At 43.3% G+C, this 25,921-nt stretch overlaps 1 protein-coding gene across 1 annotated transcript in view; it reads left to right on the top strand.

Annotated features, from left to right (window-relative positions):
• Window positions 1-25,921, top strand: part of LOC125744621 (LHFPL tetraspan subfamily member 4 protein) — a 49,119-nt gene that overhangs the window by 17,787 nt on the left and 5,411 nt on the right. Inside the window, exon 2 of the mRNA XM_049016624.1 lies at window positions 16,550-16,786. Coding sequence (XP_048872581.1) covers window positions 16,550-16,786 — 237 coding nt within the window. The remainder of the gene's footprint in view (window positions 1-16,549; window positions 16,787-25,921) is intronic.

Genomic DNA, 25,921 nt, shown 5'->3' with positions numbered 1-25,921 from the left:
AGAAACTCAAACTGCAGTCCCAGAGGTGTGAGGCCACAGTGCTAACTACTGTGCCAGCTCACAGACATAGCATGTAAGATATAAGTAACCAAATTCAACCCTGGAATTAGGTTATAGGTCATATTTATGGACTGGTTTTCAAGAATAATATAAGCACTGAGATAAAGATCATTATACAGATTCTGAAAAATATCAATAAGGCATATCAGAGACTACAGTCATTATAGATTATATTATTGTATCATTAATGACTTGGGGCGGCATGGTGGTGCAGTGGTTAGCACTGTTGCCTCACACCACTGGGACCCGGGTTTGGGTCTCCGCCTGGGTCACATGTGTGCGGAGTTTGCATGTTCTCCCCTGTCATCCTGGGGTTTCCTCCGGGTACTCCGGTTTCCCCTCACAGTCCAAAGACATGCTGAGGCTAATTGGAGTTGCTAAATTACCCGTAGGTGTGCATGTGAGAGTGAATGGTGTGTGAGTGTGCCCTGTGATGGGCTGGCCCCCCATCCTGGGTTGTTCCCTGCCTCGTGCCCATTGCTTCTGGGATAGGCTCCGGACCCCCCGCGACCCAGTGGGATAAGCGGTTTGGAAAATGGATGGATGGATGGATATTAATGACTTTCTCATGTCCTTGTTCAGAAGCAGTAAAAGACTTTCCAGGTCATAAAAAGGTAAAGAGAAGTTTTAGCGAGGCATTTTTAAATATATAAATTTGCTCTAAAAAAACTCCTGCAGTTTAATCTTCTCCAATGTCATTGTCTAAACTCAGTTGCTTATCCAGCATTGATATTTTTGCCTGCTGGGAGGCCAAGGGCAGGCATCAATTTATGACCCTGCCACACTGCGTTGGAAGGAGCCTGCATCCCCAATCATTGGCAAAGAGCAACAGTCATGTTTTTGCACACTTCCTGAAGCCTTCTGAACAGCCCATCCTCTGAAATACCGCTCTCCCTGTACAAAGTATAGGCTGGAGTTTGAGGAATTTCTGATATATAGTCTCAGTTTGAAGGACAGGGTCCAGCAGAACTGGTCAGGGCCAGATGATTTTGGCATAAACGCAGTTTTTTAAGTAACAATTCTCTATTTGACAAAGATTACCCAAGGGTCAATATTGGCTCAACTTTACTCACTCACCCTTAGTATTGTTAGTGTTCAGAAGAGCCAGAAGAGCTGCTTGGTGTTTGTGTGGAGGATCATGTGGGTCCCTGCTTCTATGCGGGCCTTTCACTCTCTCTCTCTGAAATGCAACCCTGCATACAGAGCCACATGATCCTGCCTAGGAATGATGCATTGAAAGAAGGAGTGTGTGCAGCGCAGCAGACAGTAAGGGAAAAGGCACCAAAAGTGGGCCAGCTTCTGTGGATGGGTCTGCTCCACCAGCTCACTCAGAGCTTTGAAGTTCCCAGCACATGTTGGGCAATATCTGGCGTGTGGAAGGAGAAAACAAAGAAAAGAGGGAGAGTGAGAGAAAACTTCAAAGCACGGTGTCTTTCAGAGATATTTTTAGAGTGTTGATCTTCAACCTGAGGCCAGATATGCTAAGCAGAGGCGAACAGACAACAAGACTGAAGTGATATGGGGGGGTAAGAAAGATGATGGATATTGCCTGTCTTCATGGTGCACTACAGGCAGTCCCCGAGTTAAGAACGTCCATCTTATGGACTACTTGCACTTATCTTGGACTATCATAAAACCTACTATAAAAATTCAGGTTAAATGCAATAGTTCATTTAGGAACAGACACAATACTTTGTGACATTTCTGGAAGCACTGCACAGCTTCTGCGGTTCGTCGGCTCAAGGTACAGCACGGTACTGTACAGTTTTTTTTTTTTTTTAATTATCGCTGTATTGTTATTATTGCTTATTATGCCCGGTATTGTTATTTTTCTGACATACCTACAAATTCAATTTAAGGACAAACTGCAAACTGGACCTGCAATTTACAACATCCAAAAGGAAAAGAGGAAAAACTCTGGCAACAGAAAGTGACCAGTGCAGATATTTTCATTGTTGTTCAGCACATTTTGTCTTTAACGATTCTCTTCTACTGAGCATCAGATTCAAGCTAGGCCAAGTCCATAAGGGCAGATGGGGGACAGCTGTTTGCTTAATGTACCATGTCATTCTCAGGCTGAGATACTAATTTGGGCCATGGCCTGCCCTTTCAGTATAACAAGGCTAACTCGCAGACCTAATGAATATCATGAAGTACTGCAACAAGGACAATGTGTGTCAGACATGGTAAAATAGTAGATGAACAAATGATGGAAATTGCTTGTTCCAAAAGACTTAGTCTGACACTTCTGCTTTTCATTTTCAGCTTTTATTTGTTTCATTTAGTTGTGAAGGTTAATCTTGTTATAGTGCAGATGTCACAGATAAATGAGTTTGAGTACAATGCAAAATCAGGAGTGTGAATTGACATCATTTGTTGTGTCACTAACTGTGACATGTCAGCAAAGACCGTTCATGGGCAGTGGTAGGGAAGCGCACTTGGAGTAGGAAAGATTCCTGGTTTGAATCCCTGACCAATGAGGTACCCTGAGCAAGGCAGCGCCCCCGGGTGCTGAATTAGCTGTCACCTGCTTTGTCACGATATGACACATGGGTTAAATGCTGAGACCACAGTTTGCTGTGGTGTGTCAACAATGACCGCTGATCACTAAATTCTAAATATTCATTCCTGATTCTGATGGGCGTTCTTGATAACTCATTGCTCATCTTCAGTTCATTCTTTCCATGAGTTCACCGCCTTCTGAACAGCAGTTTCAAGCTGCAATAACATACTGTAACCAGCCTTTTCAGGATGCTGGTTCACAGCCGGGGGCGGCATAGTGGTGCAGTGGTTAGCACTGTTACCTCACACCTTTGGGACCTGGGTTCGAGTCTCCGCCTGGGTTAGATATGTGTGTGGAATTTGCATGTAATTGGACTTGCTAAATTGCCCATAGTTGTGCATGTGTAAGTGAATGGTGTGTGAGTGTACCCTGCAACAGGCTGGCCCCCCATCCTGGGTTGTTCCCTGCCTCATGCCCATTGCTTCCAGGATAGGCTCCAAACCCCCAGTAGGATAAGTGGTTTGGAAAATGGATGGATGGATGGATGGTCCACTGCCTTGAATAAACTCATCTACATTTCAAGGTTTCATGGCGCTGTGGTGGATTTTTCTATCTTTAAAGAGTTTCTCTTTGGTGATCTGGTATCCTAAGCCAGTGCTTATATTATGCTGGCCCAGAGTGCTTGATATTAGAGAAGGAGGGAGCAGTACTACAGTGTATAAGAGAAATGGTTAGACTGAATGTCCCACACACTGACATAAAGACAGAGGGTAACACAACAAGCCTGTTGCTCTTCACATGGAGGATACGTGAAGGGGAATGTGTTGCCCTCAGGGTTGTTTATGTGTTAGAGTTGTAGTTGGAACTTTTAATTTGAAATTTGAGCCATTCAATCACATGATGTTAGGGTTGATGTAATTTCCTTTTTAGGAGGAGGAAGTATAAGAGGTTCTTGTCAATTGCATCATCCAGATTGAAATGCTAGCGAAGCAATGGTGTGAGTAATTCTTGAAATGAGTAATACATGTGATTTTGAGAATGGTCTATTGCCACCACAGATGCTTTATTTTTAAGATGATAACTCAAAAACTATTTGACAGATCTTTTTCAAACTTTGAAGAGGCATTGTAGGGGTGATGACCTAGAACTGATTAAATTTTGAGACAGATCGGCTGAAACTGACCAAGACAAAAGCAGCGCCACATAGTGATACCAAAGAGAAGGGCAGCCTCTGGAACTTCATCTCATCAGCATGATAACTCAAAAATTATTTGTTTGATCTTTCCAATCCTTGCATGCACATTGTATGTGAGAAGACATGTACTTCATAAAATTCAAAGACAACCTGCACCAAAACTGAAGTAATACTGCTTACTGACAGCAAAGCTACTAAGGGTGCTAAGAGGCTTATCCTTGTGAATTCCATTTGCTATTATCACTCTCTTTACTCTACTAGATCTCTGATTACTGCTTCACGAAGACACTATGTCTGTGAAAATCTACATCAGAAAACCTTCCCAGCGACAGATCCCAGATCACCCCAAAATGGGAATTGCAATGACAGGGGGTACTGTAGCAGGGGGCGAAAATAGAGGCTGCAATGGTCATCTTGTAAACACACCCACCTGCCATCTAAACCTATTCTGAGGATCTATTTGCAAATCAATCAAATTATATATCTAAATATGAATATAGGGGAGGCATGGTGGTGCAGTGGTTAGCACTGTGCCCGTGTGCGTGCATGGTGTGTGAGTGTGCCCTGTGATGGGCGGGCCCCCCATGCTGGGTTGTTCCTTGCCTCGTGCCGATAGGCTCCGTACCCCCCACGACCCAGAAGGATAAGCGGTTTGGAGAATGGATAGATGGATGGATGGAATATGAAAGTATAATACTTATTAATTGAGTATTGTCATACCTTCCATATACCCATGGTTTTTAACAGTGGTAATGCACTCTGATAAGGAAATATATGCTGTCAGAATGAATTACAAATTTTTAAATGGCTGTAATGCATTATGATAAGGAAACGTATGCTTTCTAATCATTGTATCCAAAGTTTTTTTAACAGTGTTCTGACAGGAAAATTTGCTATCCTAATCTGACATTGACATCCCATGTTCTGCATTTGTGTCCCCTCGCCTTCTGTTCATAACAATTATGATATTGTTCAGACATCATTACTCATCCATAAAGCAAACAAGGAGGAAATTCAGTTAATTCAGGAAAAAAAAGCACACGCATTCACCAGAAGCACTTCAAATCCCTCTTTGAACTCTAGATTTATATACTTTTTTGGAGCCTTTTTGCACATGCTTCTGTCATTCTTTGAGTGACATTTTCCTCAACCTTTTCTATTGCGCTACCTTCAGCTTATTGTTTGTCCTCTACAACCAAACTATGTCAGTGTGTATGTGTCTCAATCCACAATCGGTGCGTTCTCTGTCCTCGTGATCTTGCAAGATCATACTTGGAAGGCAAGTTGGCAAATCTGGTCTTCCTAAGACCACGTGTATGGTCTTTGTGTTCTTAGTATCGAGATTCACCCCCTGGGTCTGTAGTGATCGCTGGTCGGCGAACAGGCAGAACGTGCGGAAGGACGAGGCTGGCAGGCGAGGATGCAGGACACGGGGTTTTATTAAGGGAAACACAGGGCAGACGGCGATGAACTAGCATCAATGATAGATCTAGAGAAACACGCTTGAACGCGGACTGAAATACACAAGACAAGCCGAAATAACAGGAAACAGGTGATCACAATTGTGGTAAATGAGGGGGCAGAGCACGCACGAGGACCGGACGAGCTGGGCGTGACAGGCTCTGACTCGGTCTACTACGAGACCGGTTTGCCTGCAATCGGTTGTTGAAACGTTCCCTGCGGCTTCAATGGCTTCCTACAACTGAAGAGTAGATAATATTGCTCCTCCTTGAGGGAGAAATCCTAGCTTTCTTCGGGTATTGTCTTGGGTACCGGTTGCAACTACCGGTGATAGTTATTTTGTAGTGCAGTCGTTCATTAAGATGACTGATAAATACTCGTTCCATCACCAACAAATCATTCATTTTTAAATTAATTCTTCGGTTGCAAAGACATCGATTTTATGTTTATAACTGAGACTTGACAGCATGATATAGAGGCAACGCAATTTTCGGAACTGGAGGACTGCTCTTTTCTGAGCTCACTTTGGCTTTCTGGTCGTGTCGGTGGATTAGCGGTTATTTTTAATGAATCTTTCTTATGTCAAATAGTACCACCCTATATAATTCTTTTGAGGGGCTAGTGTAGAAAGTTGGTCGCCATACTCCTATATATTGTATTTTTATTTGTCAACTTCCTGGTGTTGTTAGGTGTTTTCTTTCGGATTTTCAAGATTGTTTAACCTCGGTTATTAATGTTGATAAAGTTATAAGGGTCTGTCCACAATAGTACGTTTTCATTTAGGTAAGGAGCATGTACTGATTACAGTGCGTTTTCGTTTAGTACTGCAAAACTCTTCTTCGGATTTAGGAGTATGGATCTTTTTTTCCCAGAAATGGAGAAAAATTTCACCCCTCCAGACAAATAATCTTCCTGTAAATGCAGTAGTGTGGACCCTCATAAACGTAAAAATTTTGTTACGCCCACATCAGTCACCTCTGATTGATTTATACTTAATTCGTGACTCTTTTCTTATTAGCTCACTTAATTTCGATGTCTCTTTTCCTAATTGGAAGTCACATGTGAACATGTCAGATGTACAGGACTCTCGCTACCTGGCATATGTTGTCTAACTTACTTGTGTGCAGCTAAATCGTGTACATTGTATGCTGTATGAGACCGGAGCCAGATTTAAATGCAGCTCTAGCTGATGATAAAGACACCCAGCCGTCGAACATCAGAGTACACTGAAACTGAGGAGGACAGTGAGCCATGTAGTGACTAAATTTCTGGCTCCCTGTGTTGTTGCTATGATGGGTCCTTTTATGTACAACTTGTACTTGCGATTTTAAAATACTACGATATTTCTCTTTTGCCTAATTGGAGACTGCTGTTAAGATCACTCTCCCAAGTTGATGGGTCTGATTCTAGTTACAGTATGTATATCCCGGAGTGTCGGCCAGAACACAACTTAAGACTCAGGGATCTTGATGCATGTTTATTATTTAATTCTAGTGCAACATCCTTTCTCCAGGTCTTACGTACACAGGTTCTGACGTAGGTGCTGATGTAGGGGCTTGGGTGTGTATGGGTGTATGTGTGTGTGTGGTCTAAAAGAAACAAAAATATGGTAAGTGTACACTCAGCAAACTTCCCATAACAATGTCAGCTTACAACAATACATGAACATAGCGATCTCTCTGTTCGCGTATAATCGAACCCGCATTATACTAACACAGCATTGCACTGCATAATATGCCCCACGTAATACAATAATAATCCCTCCCCATTTAAAAATTAACAGAGATTATATGCATGAAACTCACGTTTGGCATACAATTATATTTTAATTATAAATACAATATATTATACAATATATTATATAAGAAGGACATTTACTAATTACTTCACTGATTATAAGAGAACGATTTCATACTGTAGAAATGACAAAGATAACCACTTGTATAATGAAGGCGCAAACATAAAGATAACTAGACTTAATATTTGTCTTACCTTTTGGTCATTTACACACGAACAGAATGAACTGGCACTCGCAGTTAGCCCCGCTATTAACTACCGAACGGAAATAAAATGGAGACCGCAAGTTTGCGCCATGTGTGCCCACGTACCACCATGGAAACAATAAACTAATGGCTGCTCCCATGTAATATTATAAATGGATTAATGAAACAAACTAAATAAGAATTTCAATTCACTCATGGCGTAACTTCGCGAACGAAGAGTTAAGGGTGTTGCCCACGTCTGGCGCAGGCTCGCTGGTGACCGACGAGGCCAATACGTGACAGGCACACTCGGCCACAGCGGCTGCATGGGTATGTCAAATCTGAAGTTGGAGCTATAACGACGCGGTTCTTCCTTCTGCTGCGTTTCTCTTTGATGGCGGCTCTGTGGTTTTCCTCGAAGGAGGAGACCGACTGGTGAACAATGAGCCTCGCGGTCAGTGGCAAGGACTGACCACTGATGATGGTCGATGTGGCAGGCTGACAGGGACTTCTTTAGAGAGTCTTTGTATCTCTTCTTTGGTGCCCCTCTGTCGTGGTGCCCAGTGGAGAGTTCACCGTAAAGGACAATCTTCAGCAGGCGATGATCCTCCATTCTGGATACATGCCCTGCCCAGCGTAGCTGCGTTCTCAGCAACGTGACCTCTATGCTGGTAATGTGTGCTTGCTCGAGCACCTCAACGTTAGTTATGTAGTCACTCCAATGGATGTTTAAGATGGAGCGGAGACACCGTTGATGGAAGCGTTCTAAGAGTCGTAAGTGATGACTGTATGTAACCCACGACTCGGAGCCGTACAGGTGGGTGGTCAGTACCGCGGCTCTGTACACGCTGATCTTGGTGGCTCTCTTTAGGTGATTGTTGTCCCAGACACGACTGAAGAGTCTGCCATAGGCACTATTCGCCTTTGCCAGTCTGTTGTCCAGCTCTTTATCAATTTTCGCATCAGAGGAGATGGTGCACCCCAAGTAGGTGAACTGCTGAACTGCCTTCAGTTCTGTCTCGCCAATTGTAATGTGGGGTGGGTGGTACGCTTCTTTTGGGGCAGGCTGGTGTAGAACCTCTGTCTTCTTCCAGTCCAAAGAGCTGTGCTGCCTTTGCGAAGCACGACGTTACGGGTTGCAGTGCGGTCTCTGTGTGGGCTACAAGGGCGGCATCATCGGCAAAAAGTAGCTCCCGAATAGGTTGCTCTAGGGTTTTGGTGTGGGCCTGTAGACGCCGCAAGTTGAATAAGCTGTCGTCGGTGCGGTATCGTATATACTGTAGATGCCATCATCATTTCCGAGGCCTTCTGTGGCCCGCTGTAGCATCATGCTGAAGAAGATGGTGAAGAGAGTTGGCGCGAGGACACAGCCTTGCTTCACTCCGTTGAGGATCGGGAAGGGCTCTGAGAGGTCGTTGTTGTTTCTGACCTGGCCACGCTGATCCTCATGCAACTGCATGATCATGTTAAGGAACTTTGGGGGACAGCCTAGTCGTTCCATGATCTGCCATAGGCCTTTCCTGCTCACGGTGTCAAATGCCTTAGTCAGATCGACAAAGGTGATGTACAGTCCCTTGTTCTGTTCACGGCATTTTTCCTGTAGTTGACAGAGCACGAAGACCATGTCTATGGTACCTCTGTTGGCTCTGAAGCCGCACTGGCTCTCAGGGAGGTGGTATTCTGCAACAGCACGTATCAGCCTTTTGAGAAGGACTCTTGCTAGGATTTTACCTGCAATGGAAAAGAGGGTTATCCCCCTGTAGTTGGAGCAGTCAGAATTTTCTCCTTTATGCTTGTAAAGGGGGATGATGACTGCATCTCGAAGGTCATGCGGTAATTTTCCATGTTCCCAACAGCATACTAAGAGTTCATGAAATTTGGAGTGCAGTGTTGTACCTCCGTGCTTCCAAATTTCTGGCGGGATGTAATCGGCGCCTGCAGCCTCGCCACTCTTCAGTTGATCCATGGCTTTGATGACCTCTTGGAGGGTTGGCGCCAAATCCAGCTTTTCTTTCAAAGGCTGTTGCTGGATCCGCTGGATCACAGGGTCGTCGACAATGTGATCGGTGCTGAACAGAATTTGGAAATGTTCCCCCCAGCGGATCATGATGGACACCTTGTCTGTGAGGAGTGTCTGGCCATCAGTGCTGCGCAAAGGACTCACTACTTGGTGGGAGGGGCCGTAGATTGCCTTTAGAGCTGCATAGAAGTCCCTGTAATCACCAGTGTCGGCGCAAAGCTGAGTTTTCATGGCAAGGTTTCTCCACCATTCGTTCTGGATGACTCGCAGCTTGCGCTGGAGGTTGCTATAAGTGGAGCGGAAGGCTGCCTTCTTTACAGGACAGGATGGTTGTGTAAGGTGTGCCTGGTGGGCAGCTCTCTTCTGCTCCAGGAGCCATTGGACTTCCTGGTCATTTTCATCGAACCAGTCTCTGTTCTTAGAGAATCCTAAGACCTCTTCAGAGGACTGCAGGATGGTGGTTTTCAGTCTCGCCCAGAGCGTTTCAGGACAGGAATCCATGATGCAGTCTGGGGCTTCCAGCTTTAACTGGAGGTTGGATTGGAGGTCAGCTCTTACTGCAGCTGACTTTAAGCTGCCAATCTGGAGTTTCTTTTTCAGAGGACCTCCTCGTTTAGGCTTGGGCTTGTAGTGAAGGTTGAGCTTGCATCGCACAAGGCGGTGGTCTGTGTGACACTCCACACTGGGCATCACTCGGGTGTGCAAGACGTCTCCATGGTCACGCTGCCGCACTAAGACATAGTCTATGAGGTGCCAATGTTTAGACCGAGGATGTATCCATGTTGTTTTGTGGCTGTCCTTCTGTTGAAAAATCATGTTGGTGATGGTGAGTTGCAGCTCAGCGCAGAACTCTAGCAGGAGATGCCTGTTGTCGTTGCAGTTTCCAACGCCATGCATCCCGAGAACACCTTTCCAGGCTCCTGCATCTTGACCCACTCTGGAGTTGAAGTCGCCAAGGATAGCAACCTTGTCGTCTGCAGGGGTGCTCCGTACTAGGTTGCGTAGTTCTGTATAGAATTTGTCTTTGTCTGCAGGATCCGCCTGAAGAGTCGGGCCATACACGCTGAAGAAGATGACGTATTGCTTCCTTCTCAGTGGCAAGCGCATGGAGATAATGCGGTCAGAGTGTCCTATTGGTAGGTTCTCCAGCTTTGAGGCTATGGTATTCTTGATCATGAAGCCAACACCCGACAAGCGTCATTCTGACTGTGGCTTGCCTGACCAGTAAAGGGTGTAGCCTGCGCCCTCTTCTTTGAGACTGCCTGTGCCCGGGAATAGGACTTCGCTGAGAGCAGCAATGTCTATGTTCAGGCGGGAGAGCTTATCTGAGACTAAAGCAGAGCGACATTGAGGACGGTTGCTGTCTGTAGAATCTAGCATGGTCCTGATGTTCCAGCATGCTAGTTTGAGTCTAGTATCACCTTTAGAGGCAGGTGTAGAGCCATTTTTCTTTGTTGTTGTTTTTGTTTTTCGACCACATAGGTAGATGCCCGTTGGCCGCGGCTGGCCAACCGGGTGGTATGAAGATGAGCTTTGTTTAGGCCACCTTTTCTAGGCCTGTCTCCATGTGGAGCAAGCAGCGCTGCCCCTAAAGAGGGCTGCTTGGTCGTTCAGGGTGCTGCCGGGTGATGTTGTCATCTTCGGGTCAACAGTCAGACGACCAGTGTCCTGAACCACCTGTATGCGGGATTGGGACTGCGGCTTCCAGTGGCATCTTCCACCTGCCGTTTTTGCCCCTTTCCCATCGCTGCAGGGCTTTCGAGAATTTGGTTGGGGAGGACGTGGACTTTCCCCTTGGGCTTACGCAAAGGCTTTTTAAGGTGAGAAACGGTGCGCGCAATACCGTTCCCACCCTTTACACCCGCGGTTCATCTGCTATGGCCTAGCAAGCTAGGACGGTGATAGTGAGGTCTGCGGGTTGTAGGTTTTACATCGGACTGTCCTTGTCCTAGATGGATTGCCTTCCAAGGTTAACAAACTCCATCTGTCCGTCTATTTACCCATAGATGGAACTCAGTCACCTTGAGTTTGAGGGTCTATTTCAGATGGCCGTTGGCTCATGAGTGAGCTCATCCGCCCTTTGATAGATGGGCCTTGTTTTTACTCCCATCAGGGTGTCTGGCCACCCTCCTCAGCCCAGTTCAATCATATCTTGAACTATGCTGGGGGAAACGGTTTAGTCGCCGTTCACTCGACCCATGGAACAGGTGGTACTGGTTTACAGGTTACCAGTAGCAAACCATTAACCCGGCCTGACCTGACCTAAAGAAGAATTTCAATTACTAAATTCTTAACAGCCTTTTGTACACTAATAAAATGCATGCATTTATTTTAAACACATGATTGTGTGTGAGATCAGTCGTAAAGCGTTTATAAAAATTAACTTTATTACTAATCAAAGTCAAAATAAATAATTAAAATATATATACTTTACCACTTCTAGAATTATATAAAAAAAATCTGGTTGGGCAAAAACATGCAAATGACATGTTGTGCTCGAGCTGCTACAACAAACAAATAAAATATAAAGTGTGCCACTTCTAAAAATATATTCTAAAAATCTTTGGTTAAATGTGAAAATTAAAAATACATATATACATCATGAACCACTCATACAGTAGCTACATCAATTGCCTTTTGCACAGAGCAACGTGAACACGGAAGTATTTTTCATCTTTTCTTCTGGAAACTCCCGTAAAAACATTTTAATGTATTAGTACCAGTGTTGCCAGACGTACGATAATTATCGTATTTGTACGATAATTTTACCCTCTTTAAGACCAATAATTCCAAAACTCCTATAATATACAATAATTTTACCCCTTCATTTTATGGCTAAGTAATTTCATTATCACGACAAAGTGCAGAACTGTGTTTTCATCCGGCTGCGCAGACAAACTGGGCTTGTTTTTGTGCAGTCGTCTCACGCGCCTTTACAGCCAATCAACGCACGATATAACATGTGGTGACGCACAAAGTAAACAATGATGAGTGGTTTATGCGCAGATTTGCATAGCGGAGTTGCAGTTACGGATGACGCAAAGAATAAGCATAAGCAACATCGCCATCAGACTTACAGAAATGAATGAGAGAAAGACCTGTTTTACTATTTTATTTATTTTCTTCTACGCAGAGGTAGCAATCTGCTCCTTGGCAATCTGATTCAATTAGGAGTTTTAGATGCCAGTGTCACAAAATGGAGCATTTGTGGAAGGCCACTGGCCTGGTGGTTCATCGTGAACATCTTAAAGATCAGCTTCGGTTATACAATATCGTAATGAAAGAAGCTAGAACTGCTTATTTTGCAAATCTCAGAGCTGCTAGTAAACGTAACCCTAAACCTTCCAGTGCTCAGGCCTTTTCAGAAAAAGACTGTAACGAACTTCTAAAATTTTTTGAGCAAAAGGTTCAGGATCTGAGGTCAAATATCCCTTGTGCTTAGGTTTTTTGCTTCTTCCACTGCAGATTTTGTTTTTGAGGGAAGGCCTCCACCCATTTTGAAAAATAGCCAGTTGCCTTTAAAATCAACTGAAAGCCAGTGGATGTTTTTGGGCTATTCGGGTATTTTGAAATCCCTAACGAGGAAATACCGTGGTATGCCGTTTTACTGTTATACCAGTTTTCTGACATTTTAGCATACCTATCACGAGAGCATACTCTCAGTAACATTGCATGCATCTAACAGAATTACATCATGTTCTCCGCTAGCTCATAAATTCAGATGAATTGCATGCCTTGCATCATGGTAATACTGAAGTGTCCCATTCTCAACACACATCCAAAAGATGGCGCTTGCTAAGATACACTAAGCTGCATGTCCATTCCCTGGTTTGTTGACTTCCATTCCATGCCAGTATCTCTCTACCTGAATGTCCTTTGACAAGCACTCAGCCTGGGGGAAGGTCACTGCCCTGCATGCTGCCCTGCTCTCCTGCAGGACTTGAGGGGTCTTGGCTATGTGGATAACTGGGCAACTATCAAAGGCAGGCCAAATGGTCACAGACAGAGCGATATTACACCAATGCTGTTCAGGCATAGCATCAAAAGCTCTATTCAGATGTGTAACTATAGTTAAAGTAGCCACAGGGAATTTATTTAATATAGTATCAGTGTTTTACAGTACAATGGAGCTGATTCTTCAAGACCTTATAAAGAGCGAGTGTAACTTAGTACTAAAGACACTCATGCAGCGCCCGAGGTCAGGTTTATTTACCTCCAAGAGTGAGGTTTTTTGTGTGTGTATGTGCATGTGTGCAAACTTTGCTATAGCACAGAAAAGTGCGCTATTGACGTATTGCCAGAAGGCCAGGGCATTATGTCTGCGATGCTTTACAGTACATCAGTGTTTCCCAATCTGGTCCTCGCAGACCCATCGTCGGTCCATGTTTTTGCTCCCTCTGAGCTCCCTACTAAAAAGTTCACATTTTTGCTTCCTTCCAGATCCCGGTAGACGTTGATTGTCTGTGGGTCCCCGAGGACTGAATTGGGAAACACTGTCCTAGAGAGATAAACAGTGTTTTTGGTACAGGCTGTAATGGAGTAGAATGATCAGCCATGTCAAAGGCCTCATTAAAGCCCAGAAACATGTCACAGTTGCATTGTCAGTATCATTTGCCATTGTTATGTCATTTAAAACTTTAGTTAAGGCAGTTTCAGTGCTGTGTCTCTGACAGGTTTTAGTTGGTTTTAGTTATTATTGTGTTCAACTCCTGTTCATTGACTAACTGAAATACTTAGGTGTTTGCATGTTGTATTCGCATCAGATGTATTTGTGAGTCATTTGAACAAGCTGGAAGTATAATGTGTGTGATTTTATTATTAAAGAAGTCCATGAAATGATCACTACTAATATTACTTGGTACAGTAGCAGAGGTTCAGCCTTATTTGTTAGATGAGCTATTGTCTTCAAAAGGTAGCGAGGGTCATTTCTGTTGCAATCAATAAGGTTAGAGTAATAGGCTACAGGTACCCTGTAGAGGGCTTGCTTATATTGTTGCAGGGTGTTGGACGATGCCAACTTGAACACCTCTAACCCCACATATTTCTATTTCCGCTCCAATCTGCAGCACTGCTGTTTGTAAGAATGTGTGATCATTAAACCATGGGGAGTGCCTGGTGCTTTATAGCACTTTATTTTTCAAACTTCATTTCGTCCAAAATTTGACTCATCACTGCATTAAAGTAATGCGTGACTTTGTTGACATTTCTCCTAGAGATGAAGTTCACATTACTTACTGCACTAATAAATCATAGGGAATTTCTATCATTTAGGTGACGTGTCATAATAGTCTAATCTGCCATAGTCAAAGAGGGTGGCTGAATCACAAAGCTGATTAGAATGACTTATTCAATGGACAGACAGATACACGACGAACATAAATTCCGTGAGTAATAATCAAGTCTAGTGTATGATTGTGAACATGCGTTAGTCCAGGAGGAACAAGAAACTTTTGTTGAAAGCATAAGTCTCTGTGTCCACATATATATTGAAATCTCCAAGTATTATAATTAATGTAAGTTAATGACTGAGTCTGTGAGAATTTCCTCAAATTCAGTTGGGAACGGTGTGTATGGTCCTGGTGGTCGGAATACTATACGATATAAGACCCGCTTGTGGGCGGGTCAGACACCATTTGAAGTAGCATTGCTCCAAACGCTGTAAATCTTTTATGACTTTTGGTTCAGTTTTTAACAGTGAGTTAAAAATAGCTGCCAGGCCGCCTCCACGCCCAGAGCCACACGGTTTCTTGTTCCAACAAGAGGAATAGTGTCTGTGGGTCTGTGCCAGGTTTCTCTGCACCTGTAGACCATTGTCCATATGCTTTGTACAGCATGAAAAGTGTTTGTGAATTCTATGCGCAGCTTCTTTTATATATATATATATATATATATATATATATAGAGAGAGAGAGAGAGTTTTTCATATACTTATTATGTACTTCATAACACAATGTCTTTTAGCTGACATTTACAGTTAACGGACTCAAAATTTTCAAAATTATGGAATCAGTTCCAAAACAGCACAGTTGGGAAATGTTCACTTTATTCTAAAGATGATTATAGTTAAGGATTTTCCTGACATGCCAACATCATTGTATTGATGTCGCCAAAAGTATTTTTACCTTTCCACTTTTTAAAAATCACAAACTTTAGATTTTTTCATTTCCAGCTGGATAATGACCCAAAACATACACATGTAAGCACCCAGGAATGGTAGAAAAGAAAATATTTGACATTTCTGAGCTATAAAGTTACCAATACTTTTGTCTGTATCTATAGCCACTCATGAAAACTCATTTGCATCTTCATCAACGAAGCTCTGACCACACTTGCCTCAGATATCTTCATGACCTGTAAGTCACTCAGGTTTGTTTACTGGCCAGAATATTAGGCAACTTACCATTATTGTTAAAATTCTTGTCTATTGGTACTCATTTCTGTTTTGTCTGTTGCCTGACTAAAATACAATATAGTTAATTTTGTAGTTACGCAAGCTGGCCGAGAACCTGGAAGGAATTAATACTCAAAGGATTCAAAAGGATTCAACTGATTTATTGTGATTTGTACTGGTACACGTACTGAGTAGAATAAGATGCTTACTTGCATGTTTTCTGCATACTGGATAATTTTACACAGGGTAACAAGATGCAGGATAAACACCAGGTAAAAGTACTATAGCGCAACCAGGTAAGGTCACATTTTATGGCTGTTGAGATGCCTGTTTTTAACCCAAACATCTTCTCAAGAGGCACCATCAAAACTATATTAGTGCTGAATAATAATTTGAAGGACACGGACTTTTAAGTCATTTAGGTTCACACTGATAGTCATGATTATCACAAATACTTCTTTTGGTCGTTTTTGTCTTAACATGGGTTTCTGTTACAATAGTGTGATGACATTCTGTTGTTGTTATTGCATAACACGTACTTAGCAGATGTTTTGTCCCGAGCAAATGAGAGAACAGGTCAATCAGCTCCTGGAGCAGTTGGGGTTAAGGGTCTTGCTCAAGGGCCCAATGGTAAAATCATTTTGTCACTCATGGCTTTGTCAGGGTACTTGTAAAATTTGAAAGGCCCCAAGTGAAAACCAAATAGCGCAGTGCAGCAGTGGTGTGTAGAAAGGCATTTCTGAATGCACAAACTGAAAGAACCTGGTGTGTAGGAGTTTGAAATAAAGTGCAGAAGACACAGTGCTGAAGGTTCTATTCTGTTTTTTGTTTAATAATTCTTCCCTCTCTCCTCTTCTGTTCTGGCTCTCCATACCTTTCCTGATGGCTCACCATTCCCACTGTCTTACTCTCTCTTCCTTGGACACACCCCTGCCAGCTGTGTGTCTGGTCCTGGGCTGTATGATTTTTCCGGATGGCTGGGATGCAGAGGTGGTCCGCGACATGTGTGGAGAGGAGACGGGGAAGTACACCCTGGGAAACTGCTCTGTGCGCTGGGCCTACATCCTAGCCATCATTGGCATCTTGGACGCCCTCATCCTCTCCTTCCTGGCCTTTGTGCTGGGCAACAGGCAGAACGACCTGCTCCTAGATGAAGTCAAGACTGACAACAAAGGTGAGAGACTAGTTACATTATCTCATCCAAATGCGAGAAGCAGTTGATGCCAACTTCCCAAAATCTCATTTTTTTGATCCAGTCTTCAGAGCATAATGCCATCACACTGAGATATTTTTGGAATCTATCCAAATAATTATAGTTGGTGGCATAGTATGGGTCATGTGACAGTGGTACCCAGTGAAATGGACCAGGTGGAATGCAAAAGGCAATGGAGGACTTCAAAGGTGGCATTGCGTGTTCAGACATTGAGGTTATTTGCTGGCATGTTCAGTTCTGGAAAAGATGCAAAGGAACCAGGAGGTATAAAATATCTAAGGTAACAAAATCAATGAATTTCCAGTTAGATTCACCAGAGCAAGATAAGAAAAATTCACTGAGCAGTTAAAAAGTCCTTAAAGTCCTTAAATGAGTAAAAAGTAAAACACTCTAGTTATTATAACAAAGTAGATTTCTTGGGATGATTTACTTCCTGTACCTCTGAGAATATTGAAAATCACATATTTGCAGCCAGTTGATTAAATAAAAAGTTCATGGCCAATTTTAATTGTGGAGCTCATGGCAGGAGTTGCCTCGGCTACAGAACTGGTGCTAGTTTTCGTTTTATCATATGGCTGTATTACATTATTTCAACCTAGCTAGCTACTAATGTTAGACACCCAGCAAAGTTGTCAGTCTGTGATAACGTTTAACGTTTAGGATAAAAAAGAACTCGTACTGTAATAAGTGGGTAGTCAAAATTACACAATAACAGCAAATTCAATGCAGGCTGAATGTTTTTGGCCTATGAACTAAAACTGCTGGACCTGATTTTTTCATTGGGCTACTGAGAATGGAACCCATTTTCAGCTCCTTTACACAACGGAACGCAATTCCTGTTCTTTTCTACATATTTAACCATTATACATTTGCCTATATGATATAGGGGTGGCATGGTGGTGCAGTGGTTAGCACTGTTGCCTCACACCTCTGGGACCCAGGTTCGAGTCTCCGCCTGGGTCACATGTATGTGGAGTTTGCATGTTCTCCCCATGTCGTTGTGGGGTTTCCTCCGGTTTCCCCTCACAGTCCAGAAACATGCTGAGGCTAATTGGACTTGCTAAACTGCTAAACCCATAGGAATGCATGTGTGAGTGAATGGTGTGTGAGTGTGCCCTGCGATGGGCTGGCCCCCTGTCCTGGGTTGTTCCCTGCCTCGTGTCTATTGTTTCCGGGATAGGCTCCGCGACCCAGTAGGATAAGAGGTTTGGAAACTGGATGGATGGATATACGGTATATGTTAAGTCTATTTAGTGATTAATTTATTTGGAAGAACCGCCGAGTTGAATTTTTAGTGCTTAGTTTATGTACTAAATTATATATATATTAAGGGTCTTTCAATTTCATAAATTTTTTGGTCATTTTTTGGTCATTCTTTCTGGAAAACCAAATGGAAGGTGAATTACCATGCGTGTGCAATGTTTGTAAATTACAATGTTATGCAGGGGGGTGGGGGGGCACAATTTAAAAATACTCACTGCTTTTTACAAAAGCTACTATTTTATTTTAGCGGGTTCTTGGAGAGGTACTTTTACTTTACTTTTACAATATTTTATTGGAAGTAACTGACCTTTAAATGAAGTAAGTTTTTTCAAGTACTCTGTCCATGCTTTCTGAAAACGGAAGATGCATCTTACATAATGAGCCACCAGGAGTATTCTGCTAGAATGCTTAGCCTTCATGTCACGCCCTTAGAGCTGCATGCATTCCTGCAGCATTATAATTCATGGCGGGTGGGTTTCTGCTGATTCATTTGCACATCAGCAGGGGTCACCATCACGAGCATTTGTCCTGAATGTCATCCAGGTATGCATTACTGTGTTTACGGCCCGAAAAGGTGCATTCTCAACTATTTTCAACAGGTGTGACCTCAAAATGCTTTACTTTCAACCAAGCTGAAGCAGTGTCTAATATTTAATTTTTTTATATAGCGCCTTTCACCACAGAGTCGCCCCAAAGTGCTTTGCATGGGTGTGTTGTGATACATTACAACACCATTAAGAGAGAACAATTCAAAAGCAGGGAACAAACAGGACAATAAAATTAAAGAAATCCAGAGAGTAGAGGAACAAAAAACTCCCAAGAATGGGGGAAATAACCTCCGGGGGGGGGGTCCAAAGTCAACTGGCTGCCCAATTGCACCCCCATCCTCCAGGCATGTTAACATTATAGGAAATGGAAAAGAGTGGGCTTTCTTGCTAAAAGCAAGGCGTAGACTTTGACCTGATATACTGTATATAGACTGAAATTGTTGTACTGTAATTATGATTTTGCAGATTTGCAATTTCTGGTGTAAGTTTTACACCTCAGTGGCTTCGCAGTCCTTGGCAATTGCAAAGACATTGTTGTGGCTGTACCCTGACCGTGTGCAACCTTATTCATATGTATGACTTAGCATGTAGGCTCTTGTGTGGCTGTGCTGGCTAATGCAGTGTCATGTTGAATTATTTACCTGTTATTTTGGACAGCCCTTCGGAATAACACTTTCACAGCTACGCTGGGATTTTGCCAAGCGTCCCACATTATTTTAGCATATACATCTTTCTGCAGTCTTTCATGCACTTTCTTGCTAATGAGGACAGAAAAAGAGAATAACTTCAGAATACAATAACTAAATGAGCTTTTGAAAGTCTAAAACTGTGATTTAATCATGAGATAATTGCACAGTAACCTTTAATTTCGTGCTGGAATGTGAAGTCATTTAACATCAATAAATGAAACAACAAGATAAAACACAGCAGCTACATTTTTTTTACTGTATTACTATTTTCATTAAATCTGACTTTCAGAAAGTACATTTACACTAAAACAGAGGTCTGAAAAAAATATGTCATGATGTAAATATTAAGGAAGACATTCAGCCTTAATTGAAAAGGTAGATTATTACATATTTCCTGTATAAATGTCCCCAGAGCCAATAATAAATAAGAATGCCTGCGAGAAGCAATAAAGACAAGGGACATAGAGAAATCATTAGTCAAATTGGCAAAAAAGTGCTCTGAAGCAAGAAGATGATGAACGTACTTATGTAATTCTGATGAACATAACCTTAATTTAAGAGATTAATCTGGGTCTGAAGTGAGTGAGTGGTATTACCGCACTAATCTATACTGTAATTTCACACAAAGGAGTCAGCAGCACTGTAACAAAAGAGGGGCGTGTAAACACTTTGATCAGACAGGCTTTTAGCTAGTGGTCAATATAAGTACATTTTTAATAGCAATGAAATTTGAGATTGTTCAGCCTCGCAACAGGGTTATCTCTTAATCTTAGTGTATTCGGGATCGTATATGATGAGTATTGTATAACCAACATGCCATATGACAGACCTCTGTGAACCTACAGACACAAAAGTATTGGCTCCCTTCCACAACTGTAATTTTTCTTTTGATTGCATCTATACATGTTAATGAGCTCTTCTGTGGGTTTCTCTCCCTGCTTATTCCCACCGGTGCTCTGAATGGATCCTTTAATGACAATGTCATCCAGAGTTGATTGAAACAAAACTAAATAAAAACACACTCCATCAGTAGTTACTCTGATAATCATGACTCATTTTACTTCCTCAGCCATATGGTACTGTATGCGTTCTGTTAAATATATGTACCACCGACAAATGGTTAAAATGTTCAGGACTGCTCCATTACTGTACTTCACCATCTTTCTTGTTTGCAATAACCAACCCAACAAATCTTAGTCACCATAAAACCATTAAGCCAAATGGATAGTTTCATGATTGGCAATGCAATACTTGGACCTTAATATTGAATGATTTTTTTGCTATAATTCCTATAATGACATACTACCTTATGTTATCTGTTCAAGTTCACTAAATGAAGAACAATACTGAAAGGGAATCACAGCATTATGGAGCTGGCCATATGCGCATGGTCAGATAGGAAGCGTTCTGCTAATAGGTGACCAGGGCTGTTTTTAGCTGACATTTGTGTGCTGTGTCATGCCGTGTGGACACAACCGTAGCCTGATTTCCCTCTCGCTTAGTGAAAATGCCAGCCCCTTCTTATTTTATTAAATCTCCTCTCAAGACTAGGGTTGCCGCTATCATCCCGTATAATATGGGACACAGCATGTTCCAGTACAGATGGTCCCATGTTATAAGGGATGGGACGCAATGCTGACAAAGTAGCTATGTATTTCAAGCAATCCACTCTTAAATAAATAGTTCATTGTATGTCATTTACAGTAGCTGTCATTTAGCATTTAACAACATTTAGTTTCTTCTATTGGTCACTTTTTTTGTTTTAGAAGAAAAAGACATGTTGATTTCAATCAATATAATACGGAAATGCATCAAGACAGGATGGTTCATGTCTAGAAAGTAAAAAATCAGACTAAGATTTTTTTTTCTACCAATCAGTTGATTATAAAGAGTCACATTTACAAACTACTCAACTGGTTGGTTGAAACAACATTTTGGTCTAGATTTATGCTTTCTGAACCTGAACTATCCACCTCTTTGCATCAAGAGATTAAAAATGACAGTGAAAGCCTGCCATTAAGCACCAAAGGCTTGGCTATTTTTACCGGCATTTCTGCCACCACAGAGAAACAGGCATCCAGTGGATTTCCTGATGGCTTTCCTTCATAAAATTTTTCCAAGAAGGAGGATTAGAATATTTTCAAGAAGTGCCCTTAACTACAAGGAGTCCAGAAATAGAAATACTAAAAATTAGGGGGGAAAAAGAGTCTTTCTATAACATACTTAAGCAATTAAACAATTTTGAATAAGCACATATTAATTCATTGAAAACTCATAGATTAAATGTCAGCTAGTACCAGGCTCCTTTGTACAGATACACTTAATTTTCATGACTTACAATGTTACTCAATATTAAATTATGGAAATGCTACTTGTTTGTTTATCTCATTGATACATATCAGTGTTTTGATTGTATGTTTTACATGTTTGATCCTTGATAATTTACTTAGTACATCACAATGACCATCTGTCACATTGTGAAAAACTAAGGACTCAAGGGCAGGCATCAGGAGAAAAAAGAGGCTTTATTATCAAACAAGACCAGGAAAACAAACAGGACCACAAGGGGTCAAAATGGGAAGACTGACTCAGGGATGAGCACAGGCAACAGGAGGACTGACTTTAATGACTGGACTGGGGACTAATGAGGGACTGATACGATTCAGGTGTTAACATTTACCACATTAGTATCAGGGATTACAAACAGGACTCAGCTGGGAAGAGAACAAGCGGAATCTGGCGGACCAGCAGTGACCCCTGCTGGTCATACCGAGGGATAGACAGGACAGGTCATAACAGAATCCCCCTCCCCCTGCCAAAGCAGGCACTCCGGACATGGGAGACACCACTACGAACCGGATGGGACAGACGGAACCAAAGACAGGACAGAGCACAGCGAAACCGACAGATTATATGGGACATATGGGGTCAGAAACCGGACAGAAGGGACAGAAACCAAGGTGACATGGAGGTAAACTGACCACAGAGCAGATACCAAGGCAAGACACAAGAGGCAAAACACAGAACAGGACACAGAGGACTAGGGACACAGAAAAGGCAGGGATTGGACAAGGGAGCAGAAGGACAGCAGGAATGACAACCACCACAACACATCCCAGGACAGGACAAACAAGTAGAGGGTCAACAGAGGCAGGGGCAAAATAAGAGCGAGCCACAGGGGACACATACCAAGTGAAAATAGAGGTACCAGGACAGGAACCAAGGTGTGACCAGAGGAAGCGGGGAATGGCTGGGGGGTCTTTTGGACCCTGGGCAGATGGATGTTGACTCTGGGATGCAGAACCTCCCAGGCCCAACCACAGGCAAGGCGGGATCTGTCCACACCGCAGACTAAAGCTCCTTGAAGGAGACAGCAGGGTTGGGAGGACACCAAGATAACAGCAAGGCTGTGGGGCACCACAGAGACAGCAAGATCAGCACGGAGGTGTGCCACAGATCCCTTCCTGTGGGCCTCTGCAGGAGAGTGGCCTGTGGAGTCTGCAGTGCGTGAGCGGTAGTCTGGGTAGCCGGCATAAATGGTGTACCGCCATCTCCCCCTCCAGGAGACAGAGACTCAGCCAGCCTCTCTCTTGGGCCCCAGCTGATACTAGTGGCCTCCCTGGGACCGGATTGGCCTAAGCCTTGGGCTGAGACCGGGGCCCATGGAATGGAACTCAGGGCAAGACCCAGAGGGTTCTGCTCTAAGTCTTCCAAAAGGGTTTCTTCCAGTTCAATCGCATCCAGCCAGGTGGTAGCCACAGAGTAGGGCGTCAAGCTGGTGGTGGCTATGGAGTAGGTGAGCAGGGCTCCAGAGACACTGGGTCAGGTGAGGAGGTAGCAGTGGGTACAGCCAGCTTCCTCTGCTTCTTTCCCCTTGGGCCAGAGCAGGGAGTTGCAGTGAGATGCAGAGAGCCAGCAGGCTGAGCAGCAGTGAGCTGCGGAGAGTCGATAGGCTGAGCAGAAGTGAGCTGCGGAGAGCCTGTAGTCTGTGCGACTATGAGCTCGAGAGAGAGCTGGCGGGCTGAATGGCTTCCCACTGTGGAGAGAATCTGTTGTTCCTACTGTAGGTAGCTCAAGTAACAATCTAAAAACAAATTTAAAAAATGATAATTAATTGAGGATTGAGGACAGTAAGCTGTATCCAGCCCTGCAGATGGCCCTCCAACTTGCAGGGAAAATTTTGGGGGTAGGATTTGCACTCCAGCCACTGTAAAAATTTTCACCCAGCAACAAGACAGCAGAGAAGACTCTCTGCTCTCAATGGGAGTAGCTCTGCTTCACCCACACATAGGAAGGCTGCATGCATCATGAAGGGGATGGGGGGCTGGGGGTAGGGATGGGAGGCAATGGGGTCAGACCTGTTGGGTACTGGAACACCTTGTCTCTCCGGCAAGATGACCGTCTTCCCCTGCTTTAGGAGGATCTTTATAGACTCTGCATTTCACTGGTGGCACTCTCTAAGGTATGCTGTCTGAGGAGTGGTCAGATCTCTGTAGATCAGTATACCTATTATTAGTCTGGTCGTTTTGATGGGTGCCATTTTCGGAGAATAGCTCTTGCTGTGGCAGATCGGCTCCTCTTGATGGTGTCCAATGTCACTGTCTTAAGGCACTCTCCAGGTGCCTTGTCTGTTGTCTCAGCTTATGCACCGATCGTGATGAGTGATATGCAGTGAGTGATATCTCAGTGAGGAAGACATTTTGTTCGCAACTTTGCTTGGTGGTTGACAGGTGCCCACGAGGTGACACCTCCCTGGTCATACTGTAGGTGGCTTCAGTGTGACCACTAGTACTGACAGGGTGGGCTATGAGGACTGTGTTGGTCCCCACAAGTCTGGCAACTATGGTGAAAGTAGTAAAAGATCAGGGTCTGTGAGTCGATGGATCCTTGTTACGCCGCCTTGAGCTGCATCATTAAACTGATGATGCCCTGAAGGAAATCAGTCATATCCTCATGGGCAGAAGCTTGTGGTACCCCGAAGGTTGCTGAGGGTTGTGCTGGCATTACCAGGATTTCCAAAAGGAGGTGTTTCATCTCGCAGGGCACCCTACATATTATTATGAGGAGTTGCAGCACGTGGTTTGATGGCAACTCTGGTCTGTACCAGGAACTAAGAAGGATGGCTGTGAGAGTTCTGAGGGCAGATACGGAGGCGCTTGTTAGAGGAATCTTCGGGGAAGTGACACACCATCTGTAGTCTAGTGACTCATGTCCTGCTTATAGAGGAATCAAAGCATTATGCATTAAGCATTATCTAAATCTGTTCCTTCAAGAGTCACAGTCAGGGCAGGTGAAGGAACAGTCATAATGGATGACACTGCATTTGTGACCCACTGGATCAGCTACCTTGAGTAGCTCAATAAAGCTGATCCTCTAGCTGTGACATTGGACATCTCTGAGTCCAAGTTCTTGAGTCTGATCCTCTTTAGCTGTGAACCACCCAATCTCACTGAGATTGTATGCATGGTGAACCAGCTCAGGGTAGGAAAGACCACAGGGAGCTGTGGTATCTCAGGTGAACTTGGTGGTAACACTGTCTTCCTGGCATTGCAAGTAATCTTTGCTTCTATTCTAGAGACAGGCATCACCCCAATTTACTGGTAAACAGGACTAGTTGTCCTCATCTGAAAAGGGAAGGGTGATAGCTTGGATTGCGTGGATTGGTGTGTGGCGCGTCTGATATCTTTGTGAGAAGCAAAGGTCCAGGTGCTCCCTGTCTTTCTGTTTAGATGTGAGACATCTCAAGATGACTTGAGAGATAGACTGGCTTACTTTGGTACTGTGTTTCTTCAGATAATCCTTGGGTACCATTGGTTTGACTTTTGTCGACTGAGCTGTTGCCCAGGGAGTCCTGAATGAGGCACATTATCTACATTATGAGGGAGCGTCAGTTACGGCAGTACGGCCATGTGGCGCATTTCCCTGAGGGTGATCCGGCTCGCAGGATCCTCATTGACGAGAACCCGAGTGGCTGGACCAGGCCAAGGGTTGGCTGCGGCAGATGGATGGCCATTTCTGGAGGGTAGGACGGGATCACCTGTCGGCCCAAGGAGTCACCAACCGGGATCTTGAGGCGTTGGCATCTCGAGTGGTATGCATTTGTTTTTAATAAGGCATTAATCAAGGTATTTGATTTAATTCTGTACAGTTAGGAGTCAGATCATACTAACATGCAGAATATCACAGTGAGATATGTAGGAGGATGCTATACATAAATATACAGAATATCATTTTTTATGCTCAGAAGCAAGAGAGCCCACTGTCACTAATACAGTTAATTATTTCTTAAGTAAACTATTTTATTTTTGTCAGTTTTTTTTACACTTTCTAAATGTTATTGTTGCAAAGTTCACATGATGGGAATGTTAAATACTGTATGCCTACACTTCAAGCAGAAAAAGTACGAATATTTTAAATATAATCACAATCTTGCATAAAAATAATGCCACACTAAGTGTTACCAAAAACAGCTGGTGGTGTTTTTATTCATAGCCATGATGCAGCAACAAATTTAGTGTCCTTTGTTATTTTATTGCTACATTTGGCTATTTTTGTAACCCCTGGCTGTGCAACTGCATAAAGGGCCTTATCCTGCA

Source organism: Brienomyrus brachyistius, chromosome 6 (genome assembly GCF_023856365.1).
Source record: "Brienomyrus brachyistius isolate T26 chromosome 6, BBRACH_0.4, whole genome shotgun sequence".
Lineage (NCBI taxonomy): Eukaryota > Metazoa > Chordata > Actinopteri > Osteoglossiformes > Mormyridae > Brienomyrus > Brienomyrus brachyistius.
Note: the sequence above shows the minus strand (reverse complement) of the source record. Positions and strands in the feature narration are given on the sequence as shown.